The 21,391-nt window shown below is 38.2% G+C and overlaps 1 protein-coding gene across 1 annotated transcript in view; it reads right to left on the reverse strand.

The window, feature by feature from the left end:
- LOC122803295 overlaps positions 1–21,391 on the reverse strand; it is a 347,178-nt gene that overhangs the window by 65,074 nt on the left and 260,713 nt on the right. Inside the window, exon 4 of the mRNA XM_044072866.1 lies at positions 15,208–15,592. Coding sequence (XP_043928801.1) covers positions 15,208–15,592 — 385 coding nt within the window. The remainder of the gene's footprint in view (positions 1–15,207; positions 15,593–21,391) is intronic.

Consider the following 21,391-nt stretch of genomic DNA (forward strand, 5'->3'; position numbering starts at 1 on the left):
ATTAAGTCTGTAAACAAGAAACTCAGCTCCATGTACAGAATAAAGAACTTTTTAACCCCTCATGCCAAACTAACCATTGCTCGCACTCATCTCCTCTCCACCCACTTGTATGCCTCCCCAGTACTTTCTTTCCTCAATAAGCACAAGCTCAATATGCTCTCTGTTGCCTATAATCACATTGCCAGATTTATAACAGGAACACCTTATCGTACTCACCATTGCCTTAACCTAAAGAAACTTGGCTGGCTGGAACTGCCCAATCTTCTCAAACTCAACCAACTTACTGAAGCTTTTAAAATAATCAACCAACCAGATAGAACCCCCTCACTGAGCAGAATACTGACCCCCTACTCCAACCTAAACTGCCTTCAATCATCAAATAGTGTTCAGATACTAACCATTAAATCTAAGAATTCGGGTGGTGATGCTCTCTACGCCAACTCCATCGGAAAGCCTTGGAATTCCCTTCCAAACAACCTAAGACTTATGACCTCGCTTAATCAATTCAAAAATAATCTCAAAGAATTCCTTAAGTCACACTGCTTATGCCCTTGTCCTAAACCAGACTAAACCCAAAGATCTCATACCACCTTAGTCTCATCCCCATTTCAGAGATTATAATCTCAACCTCTCGGCTTCACAATGTAACCATGTTTTAGACTATCTACATATTATGTGAATGTTATATAATCAGTATGTATAGCCTGCTGTTTTCTTTCATGTTTATGTTAATGCTATTTCTTCTGCATGTAAATGTATTGTGTCTTCTCATTATGTTGGAGCTTTTCTCCCCGGGCCTCTACTGAAAAAGGGCATGTATCCAGCTAGACTATCCCGGTCAACAAATGTAAAATAAATAAATAAAATAAATAAATAAATTTTAACCCTGAGTACATTTTCTTTTGTTTGGAAGAAAAATGATTTTCCTCTGACAGAGATGCACTAAACTCACATTTTGCTCTTCATTTGCTAAACACTTCATTTTCAGAACAATCTAAGTGAAAGACAGTTATCAAAAAATGTTTCAGAATCCCTTACATCCGCACCTGTTTGCTAAGTTACAAAGTAGAACATATGCATAAGTTATAAAGACAATGTCTGGCCATTTCCAATTCCCAGCCATAAATCTTTAATCAGTGTAGCACATGCCCTGCCAGTGCTCAGCAGATTACACACATTACATTGTGATGGCAGCATGATCAGAATGATGAGGTTCTCTTCCCACAGCATGCTTCTGCAACTGACTCTCTAGTACATGAAGGGGTGCTACCACCTGAAGTGGCACTGTTCATGTGAGCTGATAAAACTGAGGTCCCATCTGCTTGACTTGAAGCAATTAAGGTAGATGGTAAAGTCTTTTGTCCTCTGGCACTTACTGGAATGAAGATTGGGAGAATTCCCCCAGTCCCCTTACCACATTTTCTTTTTATATAGATACCACAGTGAATCTAATCTGGAGGATGAATCTGTTAAAAAGGTGATTAAATTAAGGGGAAAAACACATAAAACTGGCAATACTGCTACAATAGCAAATAAAAGGCATTGTGCTTTTATTACATGGTGTAATCGCAGTTTCACTAGAATCTAAGTACTTAGGGACTAAAGCTGCTGTTTCCTTTTTGCAAAAAGCCTACACTATCTCTGTGCAAATCTGGGCACTATAGTATATTGTATATAGTATTAAACAGCATTTAAAAACATTAAATACTTTGTAAGTCAAGTAATGTTATATGAGAGGATGGGATGAGGATTCTTACTATTTCAAAAATCTTCAAGTTAAGTTGATTGAACTGAATTTCGAAATCACATTATGTTGTTATAAGAAACACATAATGCATCTAGATAAAGCATACACTGAAGGAAAAAATAATTTAACTAATGAGCATATGGTGTATAGGTTTCTTTACTGCTGCAGCAAAACATAACTGCATGTGTTCTCTGTTGTAAATTTGAGCTATGTAATGTGACTATACAAATAAAAATTGCAAGATCTGGGTTTAAGTTACAACCAAATGCAGTTGCTTCAGGCTTAATTTCAAGGTTGTGCATAAACTAAACTACCATGGTAGGTAACACAGTATTATGGTTACACAATTGAGAATTGGTGTCTAATTTGCAATTTCATCAATGAACCTTCTACTGCCTAACTGTGCCTTCACCCTGTCTTATTACATAAGCTATTGTTTCACACTAGAGAAAACCACTGACTTCATTACATTATTATTTCAGGGGGTACACCCATTTTACTCCTATAACCCCTATTATTAAAGACACTAACTCTCAGGTTGGACTATTTCAAAGCCATGCTTCATTTTCTTCAAGTTGCACCACATTAGTACCGCTTTAGGATACGTAATAATGAAGAGGGGTCTGAGCAGAGATCCACTACCAGGGGGACAGGGGAGGGTATTTCCACCTATACAAGCAAAAAATGTTGTAAAAATTGCTGTAATTGTACTGTCATGAAGGTTAAGTTGTGTGACAATGTGGATGAAAAGATGGAAAATTATACATTTGTTTGCAGGAGTATAAAATAGATATGAAAGTTATTCCTGACAACATAAAAGCAAATGCAGTAATTGTTTAAAACATAGGAAAGTTATATGTTGCTAAGCTCTATGTGGCTTAGCTTTTCTGTCATAAGGCAAATGTAATTGCTTTTCTCAACTTAGTTCTACATATTCAAATTGTGGTTCTATAATGTTAATTAAAGCAAGTTTAGAAGCATGAGAAATTATTGAGTATCATGGAAGATGATGTCCCATTTGAACTGTAAAAAACAGTAAATGGGTCACATGGTACGAGAAAACAAAAGTTGATAAGTGCAAGATGGGCTAAAATATTCTGCAGAATTATGTTGATATGAGACAGGTAATGCTCTCTAAATGAATTAAAACAATTACTAGATTTTCCTCGAGCTAAGCCATGTAGGTAAAGCACTATAAACTTTAGTGTAGTTATAGTTGATCATTTTTACATGACCGGTAAAAGGTTTTCATCTGCATCTGCTCAGCCATTATAGCTGCATAGAATGTCTAAATAAAATTTCTTGCTTGGGTATAGTGAGAGAGTGTCACACATTATTATCAAAAGCACATCTCACAAAAGAGATTTTATCTAATTTGTTAAGCATTAGATATTCTGACAGAAGTGTGTGGCAAAACAAAAAACAAGTAACTGTAGGATGTCTTGAACTCCAGTGCTTTCTGTAACTCAAAAGATTACCCAAAATTCACATGATAGAAGTTATTTCAACTTACTGAGTTCAACAATCTGAACAAGTTATGTCCTTCATACTAAACAAAAATTTGAGATGACCTATTTTGTCAAAATAAATGTACAGCCCTCTTTTTAAATGTGCACAATTTCAAATTCTAGTGCATAAATTTACATTTCTGCTATTTCCAAGATTGTTGCAATTCTACTAAATAAATAAATAAATAAATAAATAAATATAGGTTCAAAGGTTCATAGGCTGGTACTAGGCTATTGGCCCTAGGGCCTATACAAGCCTAGCCATAACAATTCCCTGGATATTTCTTCCCACAATATTTACTTCCCTGGACCCCTGTCTAGCAGGGCTACTGACATGATCCCTGGGGTGAATTTCCTGTCTCCCATCCGATCGTCAAGGTTCCTTTTGAAGAGGGCCAAGAAGGTGCTCTGCTTGACATGTATGGGCAGTCTATTCCAGAGTCTGGGGAGTCCCTGGGTCAGGAACCTATCCCTCCAGCATGTTTTGTTTATTGTGATGACAAGGTTTAGATCCCTGGAGTGTGCGGCTCTGAGGGATTGGGATTTCTATAAGTGGAGCATGTCCAACAGCTCAGGGTTTGACATGGCCTTGTGTGTTAAGCAGAGATCTCCTCTGAGTAGACGATATGCCACAGAGTATAGCTGGAGTTTTTTTAGATGCTCAGCATATGGCATCTGCTTTAGGCCTGTGATTCTTTTAGTGAGGTATTTCTGCGGCCTTTCCAGCTGTTGCAGATGTCTTGTGAGGTACATACCAAATGGGGCATTATACTCTATAATGGGTCTAATGAGGGATGAGTAGATTGGGACAATGACCTCCTTTTTTCTGGATGAAAATCCCCTAGTGATGAGGTGTGCCACATAGAATGATTTCCTGACTGTTGTGGTGATGTGGTTATCGAAGGTGAGACCACTGTCCACCTGTGTCCCTAAGTCTCTCATCACACTTTTGATGTTAAGTGTACTGCCACCTATGTGGTAATTCATGGGTACATGTTTTTTTCCAAAGGGGATAACTATACATTTCTTGGCATTAAGCTTGAGCCCATGGCTCTGGCACCAATCATCTGTTTCTGTAAGGTCCTTTTGTAGAATATCCACATCATTTGGGGATTCAATAATGGCTCCCACACACACACACACGTGTGTGTGTGTGTGTGTGTGTGTGTGTGTGTGTGTGTGTGTGTGTGTGTGTGTGTGTGTGTGCGTGTGAGTGTGTGCGTGTGTGTGTGCGTGTGTAGTGTAACTCAATTCATTACATGAATATAACCTGTGAGACAATGTATTTAACAGTTACTTTTGAGATGTTTGGATCTATTTTTTAAGAAAATTGATTAATAAGAAATAAAAATGGTGAGCATGCTACTCAACTGTCCAGATTTTCATACAATGTCCAGATTTGTGCCTCTAATTTTTGGTCTATTCCTCATAAATTTTATAGTTTTCTAGTACATCACTGGGATGATCTGATGATCAAAGTCACTAAATAATGATATATTTGAGTTTCAGACTTAAACTTCTTCAGAAAAATGTATGGTAATTCAAAACCTATTACTCTAGCAACTTTGTAAGTTTAGAAAAACCACTAGTAAAACCACAAATGGAGAAAAGTCACACTGGAGCCAAAAAATTCTAGTAAACGAAAGTGCTTACTGGTCTGAAGAAGTTTACTTATTCGAGTAAACAAAAGCGCTTACTACAATATTTTTTGGCTCCAGTGTGACTTTTCTCCATTTGTGGTTTAACTTTGTAAGTTTATAAGAGCAATATTTAAAATCTGTCCTTATTTTTGAGCCTTTGCCCCCCCCCCCCCATTTTCTTAGGTTTTGTCCAGATTTCCTGCACTAAGAGGTTGAGAGGTATGATAGTGAGTGAACTATTGAGATTAAGTGCATTGAAATACCTCACATATCATAAGACTATCCATCTCAGATAAATGATAATATAGTCTAATCCTTTTCATCCACCAAGTTCTTTAGTGGAAAATTAGTTAACTGAGCACAACAGTTATATATACTCTCAAGGGTAAGAGCAAAGTTGGGGTTTGCTGAAGCAAGGATATTTTTCAAAACCTGGAATATTATATTGGCATATTGTAACTTCATGTATCTGGGAGGACTTCAAGTATCTGGGAGGAGTAGATGAGGAGAAGGGTAGTCTGAATGAAGAGGTCAAAGCTAGAATCAGAGGGGCTTCAGCCAACTGGCATATAGTATCAGGTGTAGTCTATGACAGAAGAATGCCAAAGAAGCTGAAAAGTAAGGTGTGCAAGACAGTGGTGCGACCAGTACTACTGTATGGTACAGAAACCTGGGCAGTAAAGGCAGAGCAGATGAAGAAGCTAGAGGTGATGAAAATTAAGTGCCTGAGAAAGGTGATAGGACACTGTGGGACAGACGAAGAAATGAGGACATAAGAGCAAAAGCCAAAGTAGCTCCAATTGCAGAAAAGATCAAAGAGAACAGATTACTGTGGTTTGGGCACATGTGTAGAAAAGCAGAAAACAATCTGGTGAGGAAGATCTGGGACAGACAGGAAGAAGGTAAGAGGAAGCGAGGATGTGCAGCAAAGAGGTAGCTGGATTGTGTGACAGAAGATCTGCGTCAGTCAAGCATGAGTGTTGAAGAAGGGAGGAGTGTGGCAATGAATCGAGAAAGTTGGCAACAGTTAACACAATACCACGATCCCATGTACAAAAATGGGAAAAAGGGGGCTGATGATGATGATGATGATGATGATGATTGTGGCTCGCTTACTGATTACAAATTTTTGGATAACCGTAGCCAAAGCTGTAAGCAGTTAAAGCAGGTTTTAAATTGAAGTCTCTAGATTGATTGAATCAGCAAATGGTCTCAGATTAGGAATTGCATATTTTGCCTACTGCTCAAGCCACATAGACTCTCTAGCATCACGTCAGTAATGCAGCACTACTGTGAAAATGCATGTTCCATATCATCTCTGTAGCATCCTGCCCTTAATGCAGCACTATTCTCAAAATGCATGCTTCACACTGACTGTCTAGAATCCTGTCCCTAATGCAGTACTACTGCCAAAATGCATGTTTCACTTTGAGTCTCCAGCATGCTGTCCCTAATGTAGCATTACTGCCAAATGCATGCTTCACATTGACTGCTTAGCAACCTGTCCCTAATGCATTACTGCCAAAATGCATGTTCCACTTTGAGTCTCCAGCATGCTGTCCCTAATGTAGCATTACTGCCAAATGCATGCTTCACATTGACTGCTTAGCAACCTGTCCCTAATGCATTACTGCCAAAATGCATGTTCCACTTTGAGTCTCCAGCATGCTGTCCCTAATGTAGCATTACTGCCAAATGCATGCTCCACACTGACTGTTTAGCAACCTGTCCCTAATGCATTACTGCCAAAATGCATGTTCCACTTTGAGTCTCCAGCATGCTGTCCCTAATGTAGCATTACTGCCAAATGCATGCTCCACACTGACTGTTTAGCAACCTGTCCCTAATGCATTACTGCCAAAATGCATATTCCACTTTGAGTTTCCAGCATGCTGTCCCTAATGTAGCATTACTGCCAAATGCATGCTCCACACTGACTGTTTAGCAACCTGTCCCTAATGCATTACTGCCAAAATGCATGTTCCACATCAACTCTCTAGCATCCTTTCCCTAATGCAGCATTACTGCCAAAATGCATGTTACACAATATCTGTGTAGCATCCCGTCCCAAATGTAGCATTACTGCCAAAATGCATGTTCCACATCAAGTCTGTAGTATCCTGTCTCTGATGCAGCACTACTCCCAAATTGCATATTCTTGATAAGCATAGATTATACTAGGTATACTCATTCCATCTTTATCCTTAGTGGCATAATGAATATGTGACTTCCTTGTTGGTGCACCATGGCACTAAATAAAGGATACCTACTCCATCCAGGCTAATTGCTGCATTGATAACACACCCCTAAAGGTTGAACCAGGGGAGCTTACCCACCGACAAAAACACCATTTTTACACTCACTGCAGATTGTGAGTGTTCCATAATTTAAGTACACATTAGTGAGTTGGTGCAAGTTAAGCCATTTGTGTTCAAGTTACTGAAGGAGATCCCACTGGGAAGGGATTGAAGTTGATTCCATTGAGAGAGATGGCCAAGAGGTCCCCGACATCCAACTGTATCACTTAGCATCTTTTTCCTGCAACACATAACTGGGATAAAACCATACCCATATATCTTAACTAATCCATATACTGCAGCTTATGACTAAACTTCATGGGATCTGGCAGGGATTGAAGCAAACTAGGTGCACCTTTTACACAGGAAGTCAATGACAGAGAGAAGATGGGCTTATGAGCTCCTCTCTGGGATTCTACTCAAGTAGGTAGTATCATACATCTCAACCTCTTAGAGCAAGAAAGCTGAAAAATACAAAATATAGGGACAATATTTAAATATTGTTCTTACAAATTTAGAAAATTCTATATTTAAACCAAGATAAACAAAAGAGAGAAAACACCACGCTGGAGGAAAAACTAATCCTTGTAAGCACTTTCGTTTACTGAAAATATGCAAACTTCTTCAGACATTTTAAAAATAACAAACATGTTTAAATACAATGGAAATGATGATGTCATTAACTAAATAAATAACCCCACACCATTTTAAAAATACCAAATAATTTTCCAAAAGTCTATACATAAAAATATATGTCTCAAATAACTCACTTATTATATTAAATCACATCAAAAAGTTAAAGTTTATTTTATGTATAGACTTTTGGAAAATGATTTGGTATTTTTAAAATGTCTGAAGAAGTTTGCATATTTTCAGTAAACGAAAGCGCTTACAAGGATTATTTTGCCTCCAGCGTGGTGTTTTCTCTCTTTTGTTTATCTACATTTAGAAAATTGACTGAATAACAGGATTGACATTAACATGGATTTTCTGAATGGTATGAAATCTGAAAACCAAATGTTTATCATTATTTCCTGACTTCAGTCCTCAATGATTTGCCAGTGATTTACCAGAAAACCAAAATTTTATAAGGAACATATCAAAAAATATGAGGCAAAAATCTGGACAGTTGAGATGTGGGGGTAGTATTTCCATTTTCTGGACAGAATGAGGTCTAAGTTGATGTGTCTTCCTTGCTGAATCCTATAGAAGGCAACAGAGTTTTTATTCCATTTGAACTATCCCAGCTTCTGCATACACAAAGTACAATGAAAGTTTGACAATATCTTTTTAACTACAGTTAGTTTTTTAGCAAGAATGGCCTTCATGTAAGCCTTCCTAGACATTCATCCTGCAAAATAACTCTTCTGTGTGTTGCATTTACTGTATTCTCCATCTTCTCCCTGGGTTGCATAGACACATTCATGAAAGAAACTGTGACAGACGAGCTCACCTTGCAGAGGTCAGCCTGAGAGATGGACTTAGGACAACCATTTTGGGATATTTCAGTGGCACACTTGCTATTACACTGGCATACATTTCTTTACCATCCATACCATTCATGGATTTAAAGGTTAAAAGTGGTAAGCCATGCAGTGATGTGGCTGGAAGATAAGCTGGCCTTTGTTAGGACTGCAGCAAACTACATGCATGTTACTGCCAGATAATCTGGTCTTGCCCTCTGTGTAGCTGACCTGGGCCTTGGCTAAGAGACTATGCTTTGTATGCAACAGGTCATACGCAATTGGATTTGGATAAAAAAGCACTCTAGTTTTTTGGCCAGTAGCCCAGCAAACAAGAAGTCCCTCCCACTTCAAATCGGACTACTCTCTCTTTCTCCCCTTTTGGTCCTTAGCTTTTAGGATCTGGGAGTATTTTCAGTTTGATGGCTCCATATTTTATAATGCATGCAAACACAGACTCTCTAGGCAACAACTTAGTAACTACTGGAATATTTTCATATTTTGGTGCATCATTATTCAGCCTTTATAGAATCAGAAGTCTTACCAAGTTTATGGCAAACAAGGCCATCAAGACGCTTAATCACATCACCCAGTACTGATGGGAAATTAAAGGTGTCTGCTAATAAGTAAATTTTCTACACATATCCTAAGTGATAGTTTGCAACACCCATTCGGTCACCCAAACTAATTTTAAATGTTGTGAGGAGAGGTCTCTCAGAGGTTTGTAAGGGCAGCCTATTCCAGAAACAGGTAGTACATGAGGTTATGCACATGCCACTGATGTTTTGGATGTGGCAGTATAGTTTTAAGACTCTAGAGTGGGTGTTCACTTTGACACTACTAATAGTAAGATTAAGGAGTTTAAAGATTGATGGGGTTGTTCATAGCATGACGGGCTAAGCAGAGATAATCCACAGGAGCTTGCATGACACTTAGTAGAGGAATAAGGATTTTAGTCAGAGTAGCTCAGGATCTGGAGCCCTGAGATCTTTTTGTTGAGGAAACATTAAGCTTGAGTTAGCTTAGGTGCTTAGTTGGTGACATGGCAAAGGAGGCCTTATATTCCATGATGGGCATAATAAGGGATACATAAATAGGGGCTATAACTTCTTTGGTCATTGAGGAGATGGTATCCCAAAGGATACGTTCTATGAAGTAGAAGAATTTTCTAACCACATAATAACCAACGTCCATGATGGCAACTTCAGATTTAGGTGGAATGTTACCCGTACAGTATGTGGTAGCAGTAATGATGCTAGATTTATCAAAGAAACTGTGCTTCATTTCTTGGCTTTGAGAACATGCCCTTGACTAATGCAGCAATCATTTGTTTAGTCTGGCAATTGCTGGAGAATTTGAATAACAGAATGGAGACTTAATAGTTGCCTGAGGTTTGCTATCATCAGCAAAGTTAGTCAAAGTACCGTGATATCCACTTTCATGTCAGACATAAAGATACTACAGATAAAGGGATCAAGACAAAGACTTATAGGATATTATTGGTGATATTTTGCTGTTTACAATAACAGCTTGAGCTGTAAGCCACATATCTGTGGCCTCAGTAAGCCTTTTGAGGAATTCAGTCAAGTTGAGCAGACATGACCAGCCTTTTAAAAAGCCAAACTGATATTTAACCAGGGAAATAAGCTCACCTGTGTCATAGCTTACTAGTTCATTTATATGTTCCATAAATTTCCAAATGATACAGCCCTCCAATTTCTAAGGTCAGTAGGGGGTCCACGTTTATGCAAGGGTACCACAAAAGCTGTTCTCTACACTTCAGAGATGCAACCAGTGGATTGACTCAGGTTGAAGAGTTGAGGTAGGGGTTTGTTTAGATTGAAAAGATCTCAGCAAATATTCGGTGATCTTGTCAGGGCTCATGGAATTGGTATTTTTATTTTGGGCATTGCCAAACGGACTTGGTTCAAAGTGATGTTTGAAGGAGAGATATGAGGACAAATAGGTTCATAGGTTCATAGGTAGGTACTAGGCTATTGGCCCTAGGGCCTATATAAGCCTAGCCAAAAATGGACCCTGGCTTTCGCCACCCAAGAAAATTATTTTAATGTGCCCCTGTCGAGCAGAGCCACAGAAGTGATCCCTGGGGTGAATTTCCCATTCCCCATCCAATCATCAAGATTTTTCTTGAAGAGTGCTAATGAGGAGCTCTGTTTGACATAGATAGGTAGTCTGTTCCAGAGTATGGAAAGTCTCTGGGATAGGAATCTATCCCTCCAGCATGTTCTGTTTATTGTGGTGACAAGGTTTAGGTCCTGAGAGCGTGTAGCTCGGAGGGATTGGAATTTCTTTAAGTGGAGCATGTCCAACAGCTCTGGGTTTGACATAGCTTTGTATGTTAGGCAGAGATCGCCCCTGAGTAGGCGATATGTGATGGAGTAATGCTGTAGTTTTTTGAGACGGTCTGCGTAGGACATCTGTTTGAGACCAGTAATCCTTTTTGTGAGGCATTTCTGTGGTCTTTTAAGTTGTTGTAGATGTCTTGTGAGGTACATACCAAAAGGGGCGTTGTACTCTATAATGGGTCTAATGAGTGATGAGTAGAGGGGAACAATGACCTCTTTTTTTCTGGATGAGAATCCTTTTGTGATGAGATGAGCCACGTAGAAGGATTTCCTGACCAATGTGATTATTAAAGGAGAGACTACTGTCCACCTGTGTCCCAAGGTCTCTTATCACATTTTTGGCATTAAGTAGACTACCAGCTATGTGGTAGTTCATGGGTACAGAGTTTTTACCAAAGGGGATGACAGTACACTTTTTGGCATTGAGCTTCAGGCCATGGCTTTGACACCAGGTATCTGTCTCAGTGAGGCCCTTTTGTAGTTTGTCCACATCGTTAGGTGTTTTGATTATGGCTCCTAGTTTGCAGTCATCTGCAAACTTTGTTAGCCAAAGACCTTCTGTGTTAGCCTGCACTTCAGAGAAGTAGATACCAAGCAGGAGAGGACCCAGGACTGAACCCTGTGGTACTCCACTTGTCACTGGTCTGAAGTCGGATTTGGAATCTGCTACTTTCACAGTGTGGGTTCTGTCCATGAGCCAGTTGGCAACCCATCTTGTGACATAGGGATTTATACCTAGTTTAGTGAGCTTATCTATAATTCCAGAGTGGGGGATGGTGTAGAAAGCCTTGGCGAGATCCAGATAAGCTGTGTGAACCATTTTACCCTCATCTATGGCTTTGGTGACTGCTTCAAAGACGTCAATCAAGTTTAGGAGACATGATCTGCCTTTTACAAATCCGAACTGGGTAGGGTCCAGAGTTTGGAGATTACCAATGTCTTTGTTTATGAGTTCCACAATGATACATTCCATGGCCTTGCAGACCAGGCTCGTCAGGCTAATGGGGTGGTAGTTCCCAGGGCCCCTCGTGGCTCCCCCTTTGTGGAGTGGGATAACTGTCATGGTGCGCCATTCAGTGGGTACAAAGTCTGAGGTGAGGCTATGATTGAACATGGTACTTAGGTAGGATGCCAGTTCATTCTGTAGTTCATGTAGAATGCAGCCTGGGATATTGTCAGGTCCCATGGATGATGTGCTCTTGGCTTTGGAGAGTGTGTTTTTTACCTGTGCAGCCATGATTATAGGAACTTTGCATTCTTCCAGTATAGAGATGGTCCCTCTAGAGGGTGAGAGGGGTGTAAAGTTAGCACTGAACCTATCTGCTAGGATGTTGGCAATATCAGTTGGTTCTATATATTTAGTGCCATTGTGCTGTAACTCAGAGCAGATCTGAGTGTTCCCATTGAGATTCTTGACATGGCTATAGAATGCTTTGTGGTTGTCTTTAGAGTCAGTGGCAATTTTGTTTTTGTAACTAGCTTTTTTTAGGATATTATGAGGGATCTCAGCTTCTTACTGAGGTTGACCAGGGAGTTCCTCCAGTCATGGGATTTTACTCTTTTTTGCAACAGTTTCTTTCTTCTGTTGTAGAGTTTGTTTGTGGCAGAGGACCACCAGATTGGCTTCCTTTTTTTGGAGGATAACATCTTGGTTCTATTAGGGATAGCATGATCCATGCACTCGTGTAAGTGCTTATAAAGTGCATTTGTGTAGGATTCAGCAGTCATATCTCTATTATCCATCTGCATGAATGTCATGAAGTTTGCCACTTCTGTCTTAAGAAGTGTGAAGTTGGCTTTGGAGAAGTTTTTTACAATTGTTTCCCTAATTGGGGGTGGGGGTGGGATGTGGATGTCTAAGCTGATTAGCTTGTGGTCAGATCTGACCAACGAGGAATTGACCTTTGGTGTGGAACACCGGTTTCCCATGTTGGTAATGACCAGGTCTAGGATATTGCTGCCCCTGGTGGGGGTGTGAATAAGTTGATCCAAGGCGTAGGAATTTATGAATTCTAGAAAATGTTGAGCAAAAGAGTTGGTACATGAGTAGTTTTCCCAGTTAATGGTGGGGTAGTTGATATCGCCCATTATTAGGGTGTTGGGTTGTACCCTAATACTTTCCAGTGTATCAAGAAATGAGGAGTGGGAATCCTGGGGCATGGTGGAGGGTCTATAGCAAGCTACAATTTGGATTGCGGTCTTGCCCAGAGTTAGTTGCACTTGGATAATCTTGGATGCATTATGCTGTGCAACTAGCCTGGAAGTGTGGATATCCTTAATGAATATGGACACGCTTCCACTTTTAGTGCTTCGTTCTGGGTTAGGTGGCCGAAAGGTATGGTATGAATTATAGCCTGGTAACACAGGGGTGCTCTCTGGAGCTTTGAACCAGGTCTCTGTCACTGCACAGATGTCGATGTTCTCCATTTTAAGAAGTGCCTCAAGTGAGTGCATTTTGAGGTTTAGACTTCTAGCATTGAATAGCATTACCCTCAGATTTTGCTTGCCTGTTCCTGTTACGGTGGTGAATTTGTCATTTGAACCTTGCCTAAAAAGGCACTATAGGGGTGGCAAGATACTTAGCCAGTATCCGGAATCCTAAGGGCGACAGGTGCAGGCCATCTCTGGCAAAGCATCATGGTCTGTCGATCATGTCATCCCAGGCAGACAAATACTGGATCCCCTTAGAATGACACCAGAAGCTTAGCCAATTGTTGAAGTCAACCATTTTGTCCTTGTACTGTGGCATCATTCAATAGAAGGATATAAAGGAGGATGAGTGGGGTGAAGCTGAAGAAAATTTGTCTGAAACAATATCAGCAATGTCCTTGTGGTCAGACAAAGAGTTACCATTAGAGATAATTTGGCTATGTCTAAGTGTCCTAACATAGTCGAGGAATATCTATTGGTTGTCTTTTGAATTGTTTGCAACCCTAAGTCATAGTCAGCATTGCATCACCTGATGATATATTTCAGGGACTTTCTTTCCAGTTTTAAATGAATGAACTGGCAATGGTTACTTTTGGTATCTAGACATCGGGCTAGAGCACCCACTCTACTTCCAGTATCACACTGAGATCACATAGTTGTGTGGGAACTGTTCGGTATTCACTTGTTTCCTGCTATCCATTTTGACAAAATATACCACTGACAAATGTTATACTTATAAAATCCATGTATAACCCTTGGCTTTTCCAAGATAATTACATAAAATGGAACGTCAAGTTACTGTTAAATTGCTGTCTTAATGCTATGAAGCCATATCTCTGTCTTAAAGATACTAAGATTCATGTTTAAAAAAATCCACTGATATGGAAGCAAGGTATAAGTTCTGACAAGGCAATACAGTATGTCTAGTAATTAGTGATAAAATCAAGCAGGAATATGGTAACATAGTTCATACATTTTTCCTATAACTACATTAGTATTTTTTTTAAGTAAGAGATATGTTTTCATTCAGCAATTCTTCATATTAAGCTGAGATGGTTCAATACCATAGAGGTTGGGGTGGTAACAGAAACCAGGGTTCAGTTTGCAGCCTGTAGGCTGAAAGAGCAGGATGGGCAATGAGCAGTCACTGGCAATGCATTCTTTTTAGGCTGTGTGTATTAAAGTTTCCCACTACAAGTACTCTATCTGGATGAAAACCTGGCATTCCAGCACTTGCATTAGTGGCTCTTGAAAACACTAGCCCATGTTAGAGTGCACATAAAGAATAACTGGAATCACAGGTGTTAAGACATACATTCTGGAACTTGGCCCAAGGTAGCAAGAGTAGTGCCACACTTTCCAACCAACAGTGAGAATTCAGTCAGCATGCATAAAACCTCCTAAACCTAACACTCACTGTTTGATGACCATTATCAATGGCCCTTGCCTTCCTCTGGTGGTATATTAGTATGCTGGAGGACAGGAGAAAGAAATGATCCAAGATAAGGGCTTGATGGTTGTCACAATACATGGATTAAATCAATCTTCAAAGGCAGAATCTCAAGTCTTGGTATGTCACATGCAACCACTATCAGCATTGTAGATGTAACTGCGGCTTACATCAGTGATGTAAGATATTTCATATGACAGTGGTATGATTTAAAAAAGGTGCCAAAATTCCCCACATTTGACAAAATGCTTTCAGCATTATAACTATACATAAATGGAATTACTGCAAAAGTCGATCACTGCTTACCAAGATGGATAGTGCTTGACGACTGCACTACAATGTCATGAAGATCACAATCTTTCTTGTGACAGACTTTACAGATAGTCCCAGGGGTATGTCCTCGGCCTTGTATTATGGAAATGGCAGTTTCAGATAACTGAAGCACCAGAAGGTTTGCCATCTCATAGTCTTCGACTTCATCTTCTTCCTCTTTTTCATACTGATGAAGATGTTCTGTACTGCTGCTTTCTTTACAACTCTTATTTATGTTTTCTGTGGAACCATCATCAATCTTTTCCATCTGAAGATCAAATGTGAAAACTCTTGTTTCTTTTGAATATGGCTCATAGATAGATCCAGAGTCCTTGATGGGTTTTTCATAGTTCGCATCAGCAGGTGGTCTGTGGATAACCTGAATGATAGAAGAAGCAAAAATAGAATTTGAAAACCAAAATGCATCAGTTTCATACTATAAAATGGTATACCTAAAAAAAAAAATAATAACTAAGAATAATATTTTCAGGTCTGTAGTTCACTGCCTGACTTCCCTGTTATGTAAGTGAGGTTAAATATATCATAGGGAAGTGTGCTGTCATGACAAAATGCAATAGATTGTTTACAACTTCCATTTAAATAACAAGGAGTTTTTCCTTGCTTATTTTGCAAGTTTTTTATTCACTTGCAAATGAAATATTAACAAATACAGAACAAGACTTAATAATGAACATAGACATAAATCAAATGTGCAAAATGTTTACCATTCAACATAATTTAAAAACCTATCCATTTGTGGCTTCACTAATGAGGATTTATTTTGGATACTAATTACCTCCCAAACAGAACTTTCATAGTGATAACCAACAACTTACAAACTGACATTATTTCTCTTCACACAGAGGTCACTCAATGACCAGTGCCAAGAAGAGCCAAAGTGTATTAATCTTCACATATATTGAATAACCTTCTACCAACAACCTTAATATGCTATGAAACTGGCTAACAAAAAAAAAAAAAAATATTCACAGGCTGTAAGCATTAAAAAGACTCACTTAGTAATGTCCTCCCATCAGTAACAAAACAAAAATATTTTGGCATAGTAATTGACCAAACCCATTCATTTCAGACTCATACTGGAATCTATGCAAAGAAAAAAAAATCAAAACTTGACAAAGATGTTTCTTGTTTAAAAAAGCGGCAGGAGTTCAATATTTTATGTAATATTGCGTAGGTTATATCATGTATAGCAATAAATGTGAAGTATAATGTTTGTTAATGTTAATTTGTTAATACAGTTTGATTACTTTTGTATAAATGTAAATTTGCCTATGTTACAAGTGATAATTCAATAAAGGTGTTAAAAAAAATCTCATGCCAATGTACACACTTTCTTATTGGGGGAGTAAGACAAGCAGTTGTAATCAATGTATTACCAATCAAATTAGAATATGAACTGCAATAACTTCATTAGCACCTCTACAAAATATAACTATTATGCAAACTAATGAAAATAAAATCCTACAGATTATTCCCTAAAGTTTTAAATTGTATTTATTAACTGCACGACAGGAGCATGACTGTATTAATGCAAACTAGTTAGAAATTATCGCTAGTGCATTTTACTACAAAATTCACTGACTTAACAAAATACTCGGTGAAGGTTACTTCATAGCAATGCAAGTTGTTGTTTGTCTTTCAGCTTTTCCTGGTAAGGGGTCACCACAGAGTAACTCCGGTCCGCCAATGATTGGCAGTAGTTTTTTTTTTTACGAAACGCCAAGGTGCCAGCTCGACACCCAACCTTCAACAAAGGCATGCCCATTTACGCACGCATGTCTTTTGAATGCTACCCAACCACGAGGAGGACATGCAGACTCCAGACAGAAGGCACTCCCAAGCCAAGCCGAGAATCGAATGGGAGAACCTCTTGCTATGAGGTAACAACGCTACTGCTGTACCACCGCGGAAATGCTTTCTATTTACTGAACAGCCAGGACTACATCCATTTTCATAGAACTCATTAAACATAACATCCCATTCATGTCTCCAGCTGGTCATATGACCAAACTTCTCCAAATTATATTAGCTGTTATTCTGTCTTAATACTATCAAACAGCAGCTCTTTTAATTTCACCACAGTAGAATGATACACCCCTTTAATTCTTAAATGTCACCAAAGAATAACACGTTATTGACGATTGCCTCTCACTACATATGTTTATAAAAAGTTGGACAAATTTACATTCTAACCGCTAATTCAACAAACTATGATTGCCAACTGACTGGTATCAAACATGTAGTAAATTAATTTCTACAAGCTTTAATAAACTAGAAGTTTATCAACTGTCAAAGCCTCATTCAGTAGCAAACATGGTCTTGTAATTCTAAGTCACCCTTGTACTTCACCATCTGTCCCTGTCTGACTTTATTCCATCTACATATGTAGCATACAAAATGCTGTATTAGTCTTGTACTCCAGGTCATAAGAAAACAAAGTACAACTAGAATTATAACCTCAACCAGAGAGAGCTTAGCACAGCGGTTAAGATAGTTGCCTTGCAGACATAAGGTTTTGGGTTTGAGTCTCACATGGGTTAATTAGGAAGGCTTAAAATGGCCCACATGGGCAGTTAGCTGAGTATCAGTCTATGAACCTTAATTTCATAGAGCTATGACCATCCCAGATAACATATCTTTACAGAGTTCAGGAAGTCCTACCTTGTTAGGGGCGTGCTTAGAATACTCCTCACACTCCCTAATTTATCAAATAAGTGTCTTTAGTATCACTGCAGGTGTGACAAATCTTCCATGTCTAACTTTAGGAATATGAGTAATAATAAATTTGAGAGACCAGAGGTAATTAGTATTGTAAATGTCTTTTGAGTCTGTTAGATAAGAACTACTTATCCGTCTGCTCTCTACACTTTCTAACTTTGAGTCAATGGATGGTTTCATACTAGTCTCCATGATAAAAAATTCCGTTATATTAAAATTTATCATAGTTTCTGTGGTCTTCAAGCCTAATGTCCCCAAAGCAGCATTGCTTTGTGTACACAGGTGGTCTGTTGCTGAAAAATGATCTCTCCATGTGGACACCAATGTGTAAACTCAAGCATGTTCTTTCCTGAAAATACTATTTAATATAATACTGAGAAAACATAGCCTAGGACTATGATTGGTTTAGCTGGGACAGAATGAATATGGCTTCAGGTGAGCCTCATCACAGCCTAGACATAACCAAAAGTCTGTCCTTCTCCATTGAAGATGCACCTCAATGTCCACAGGTACTGAAAGAGCTGATGAGGGTGGGTGAGTGGTGACTGAAAGGAGCAGGACAAGGAAGTTGTTGATCTTCCGATAATTAGAAGTCTATCTAAACCCTACTCTGTCCTTCAAATTCATAAATAATGTGCACACAACCTGTGGTACATAGCTCAGAATTCACCGTGATTCAGTATTGTTCCCAGGGGTATTTGCCTATGAGGCACTGTTGTTTGTCATGTGCTCATATGTTGAATTTTACAGTATCAGTTTTGAAGCATCTCTTTCTCATGTTGTTGAAACTGTAGTAGACAGGAATTACTTTATCAAAGGAGTTATATTTTAATATGAGATTGCAAGATATGGAGTAGAAAGAAAATGTTAGGTTGCGTTTTTTTGACATTTCAAACTTATTTTTTCCTTGTCTCCAATATCAGGGTACAGGGGCAAAACATTCACATTGAAATGTGCTGCTGTCCCCCTCAACAAAAAACGATTTGTTTTGTAGTATTTTGCATTTTTGAATAGTGATTGGTTGTATTAATGAGTTGGTTATTTTTTAGATATTGCTCTTAAGATGTTTTGTGACTGAGTTAATGGAGACAATAAGTTTTGTAGTAAGGTATTCTCTTCATATGATGAAAAATCTGGTTCTGATCAGGAAGCCTACATTTCCTTTTAGTTCTCATATAAGTCCCACTAAGGGAACATTTCTATAATTTATATGAACAAGTAAAACTACTTTCTTTTGAGATAAATGAAGGCTAGGGAATTTTTTTTCTCAGCAACACATGCTCTGCTTTGTGATCATTTAGGCTCTCCTTTGAGATTCCAAAAAAGCTCAGAGGATAGTGCAAGAAAACATTTGAGCCAATTTATTGTACCTATCATTCAGTGATTCTGGGCACCAAACTTTTAGCTTTGAGGAAGACAACTTTCCTTCTGCTTTCTCAGAACTTTGGAATAAGTAACCTGAATCAATTGCTATTTACAGCCAGATCAATTAATTGGAAGCTCTGAACTCACAGATGAATATTACATTGCATGTTGAATGTTATGCCCATTATTGACCACTGTCCACAGGCTTTTTATTATGTCAGTAAACCCTACTGAACACTTCAAGTTGTGTATGTAAAAACCTAACTTAAATATGTGTATACAATATTGTAAATATTTGTTTACAACTGTTGCTTCTGGATGACATTAATGTCTCATGTAGTTGGTTTTGCTTTGTTTGCCTGTACTGTGTCTTTATCGCCCTCAGCCTATTCTATTACTCTAGCTGTGCAAGTTGTAGCTGACACACATCAGTTCTGTCCAGTGAATGGATCCTCCTGACAAAAAAGAAATGAATACAAATGTACATACATACATACATACATATGGACAATCATCAAATAAACAGTAATGCAATCTAAACAAATGGAGGTGTGCTTCAGCCTTCTTGAACTGACAATACAACAAGTCTCAAAATTAATATGGCATTCATTACTAGAACTCAAAACTGCTTCTGATAAGAGTATTCTTTACATTATTTTGCATGTTTGGAGCTATTCTGAAGTACCTGAAGAAATCTTCTTACCTTTCTACAAAAGCACAAATAACTGAGTAACATCATTCTGTCTGGTAAAGCTAGAACAATGAAATATTCGTTCAGCTGCATCTGGCACAGTTTGACAAGTAGAGGCAGAGATTTCCTTGATGCATTTAAATGTACTTCAAAGCAGTGAAAAAAATCATCATTTCAGAAAAAGAGATCTGGCTACCATAATTGGAATTATTTGCTTATGTGTAAAACTTGCTTTTTTGCATTAGTTCTATGTTGTTTATATGTATGTAATACTTTGTGTCAGAACGTCTTCTGAAATAACATTACACAAACAGACTCTAGGAATGTTTATTGAAAATTCATATAAAGATTTGGAAACATTTTTAGAAAAGAATTTGCTCTGGAACAGATGAGGCCATTTCCTCTGTTTAAATCAAGAATATTTTTGTTGGGATGAAATTTATTCCTACTTACTAGGCATCTATACCCTCATATCCTCCAACTAATATTGCACAGGCCCGGATGAATGGATTTCCGAAAAGTGTTCTAGTTTCTCACTAAATACTTTGATAAAGTTTCCTAATATCAGGCAGTCATCTTATTGAATATAAATGACTATGAACACCTCCCTGTTTGTTTGCATGAGTGTATAGAACAATAACTTCTTTTCAGATGCACACCAACATCTTTTAAGAAGAAAACTTTATGGAATGCAACAAGTAGTCTTTTGAAATGCAAATTAATGTAGCATTCTATTTGATACTCACTTAAATATATTTGGTAGCATAAGTGTGAAATAGTTTTTTTGCAATACTATGGGGAGTTGAATTTCTGGGTATATGCATGGTACTTTTTTTCACTTTACATGACCTTGCCATGTGTAGCTGACATAACAGTGACATCCTGCATTACCTAAATTAACATTGTAAGTTAAATGATATATTAAATTAATGACAGGGAATTTATTTCCAGTGACAAGACAAAATAACATTAGAAATCTCATTTATGATATCATTAGTGCATCCATCCATCCATTCATCCATCCATCCGCGGCACCTTTTTCCATTTTTGCATATAGGAATGGGGTATTACTTCAACAGTAGCAATCATCTAGAGCCAAGATTTGCATCAGTCTTAAAATGTATCTTCTTTTTTTTTTCATACATTCTATTTACTTGCAGCCATGCATTACATGGACTGTGGTATATTACTCTTTCTGGCATAATTTACAATTGTTGTAAGCCTGAAATCTAGGTATAAACTATATTCAAATATAACATTAATTTCAGGATATAAAATATGCAGTTTATCATTAAGATGCATAAAATTCTTAAACTAGTTCTGCAACTACTCACCAACAGAGCCTGTATAGTTTGAAGGCTAGTACATAACTCTTTTAAAACT

Source organism: Protopterus annectens, chromosome 5.part1 (genome assembly GCF_019279795.1).
Source record: "Protopterus annectens isolate FY-2018-M chromosome 5.part1, PAN1.0, whole genome shotgun sequence".
NCBI classification, from domain to species: Eukaryota; Metazoa; Chordata; order Ceratodontiformes; family Protopteridae; genus Protopterus; species Protopterus annectens.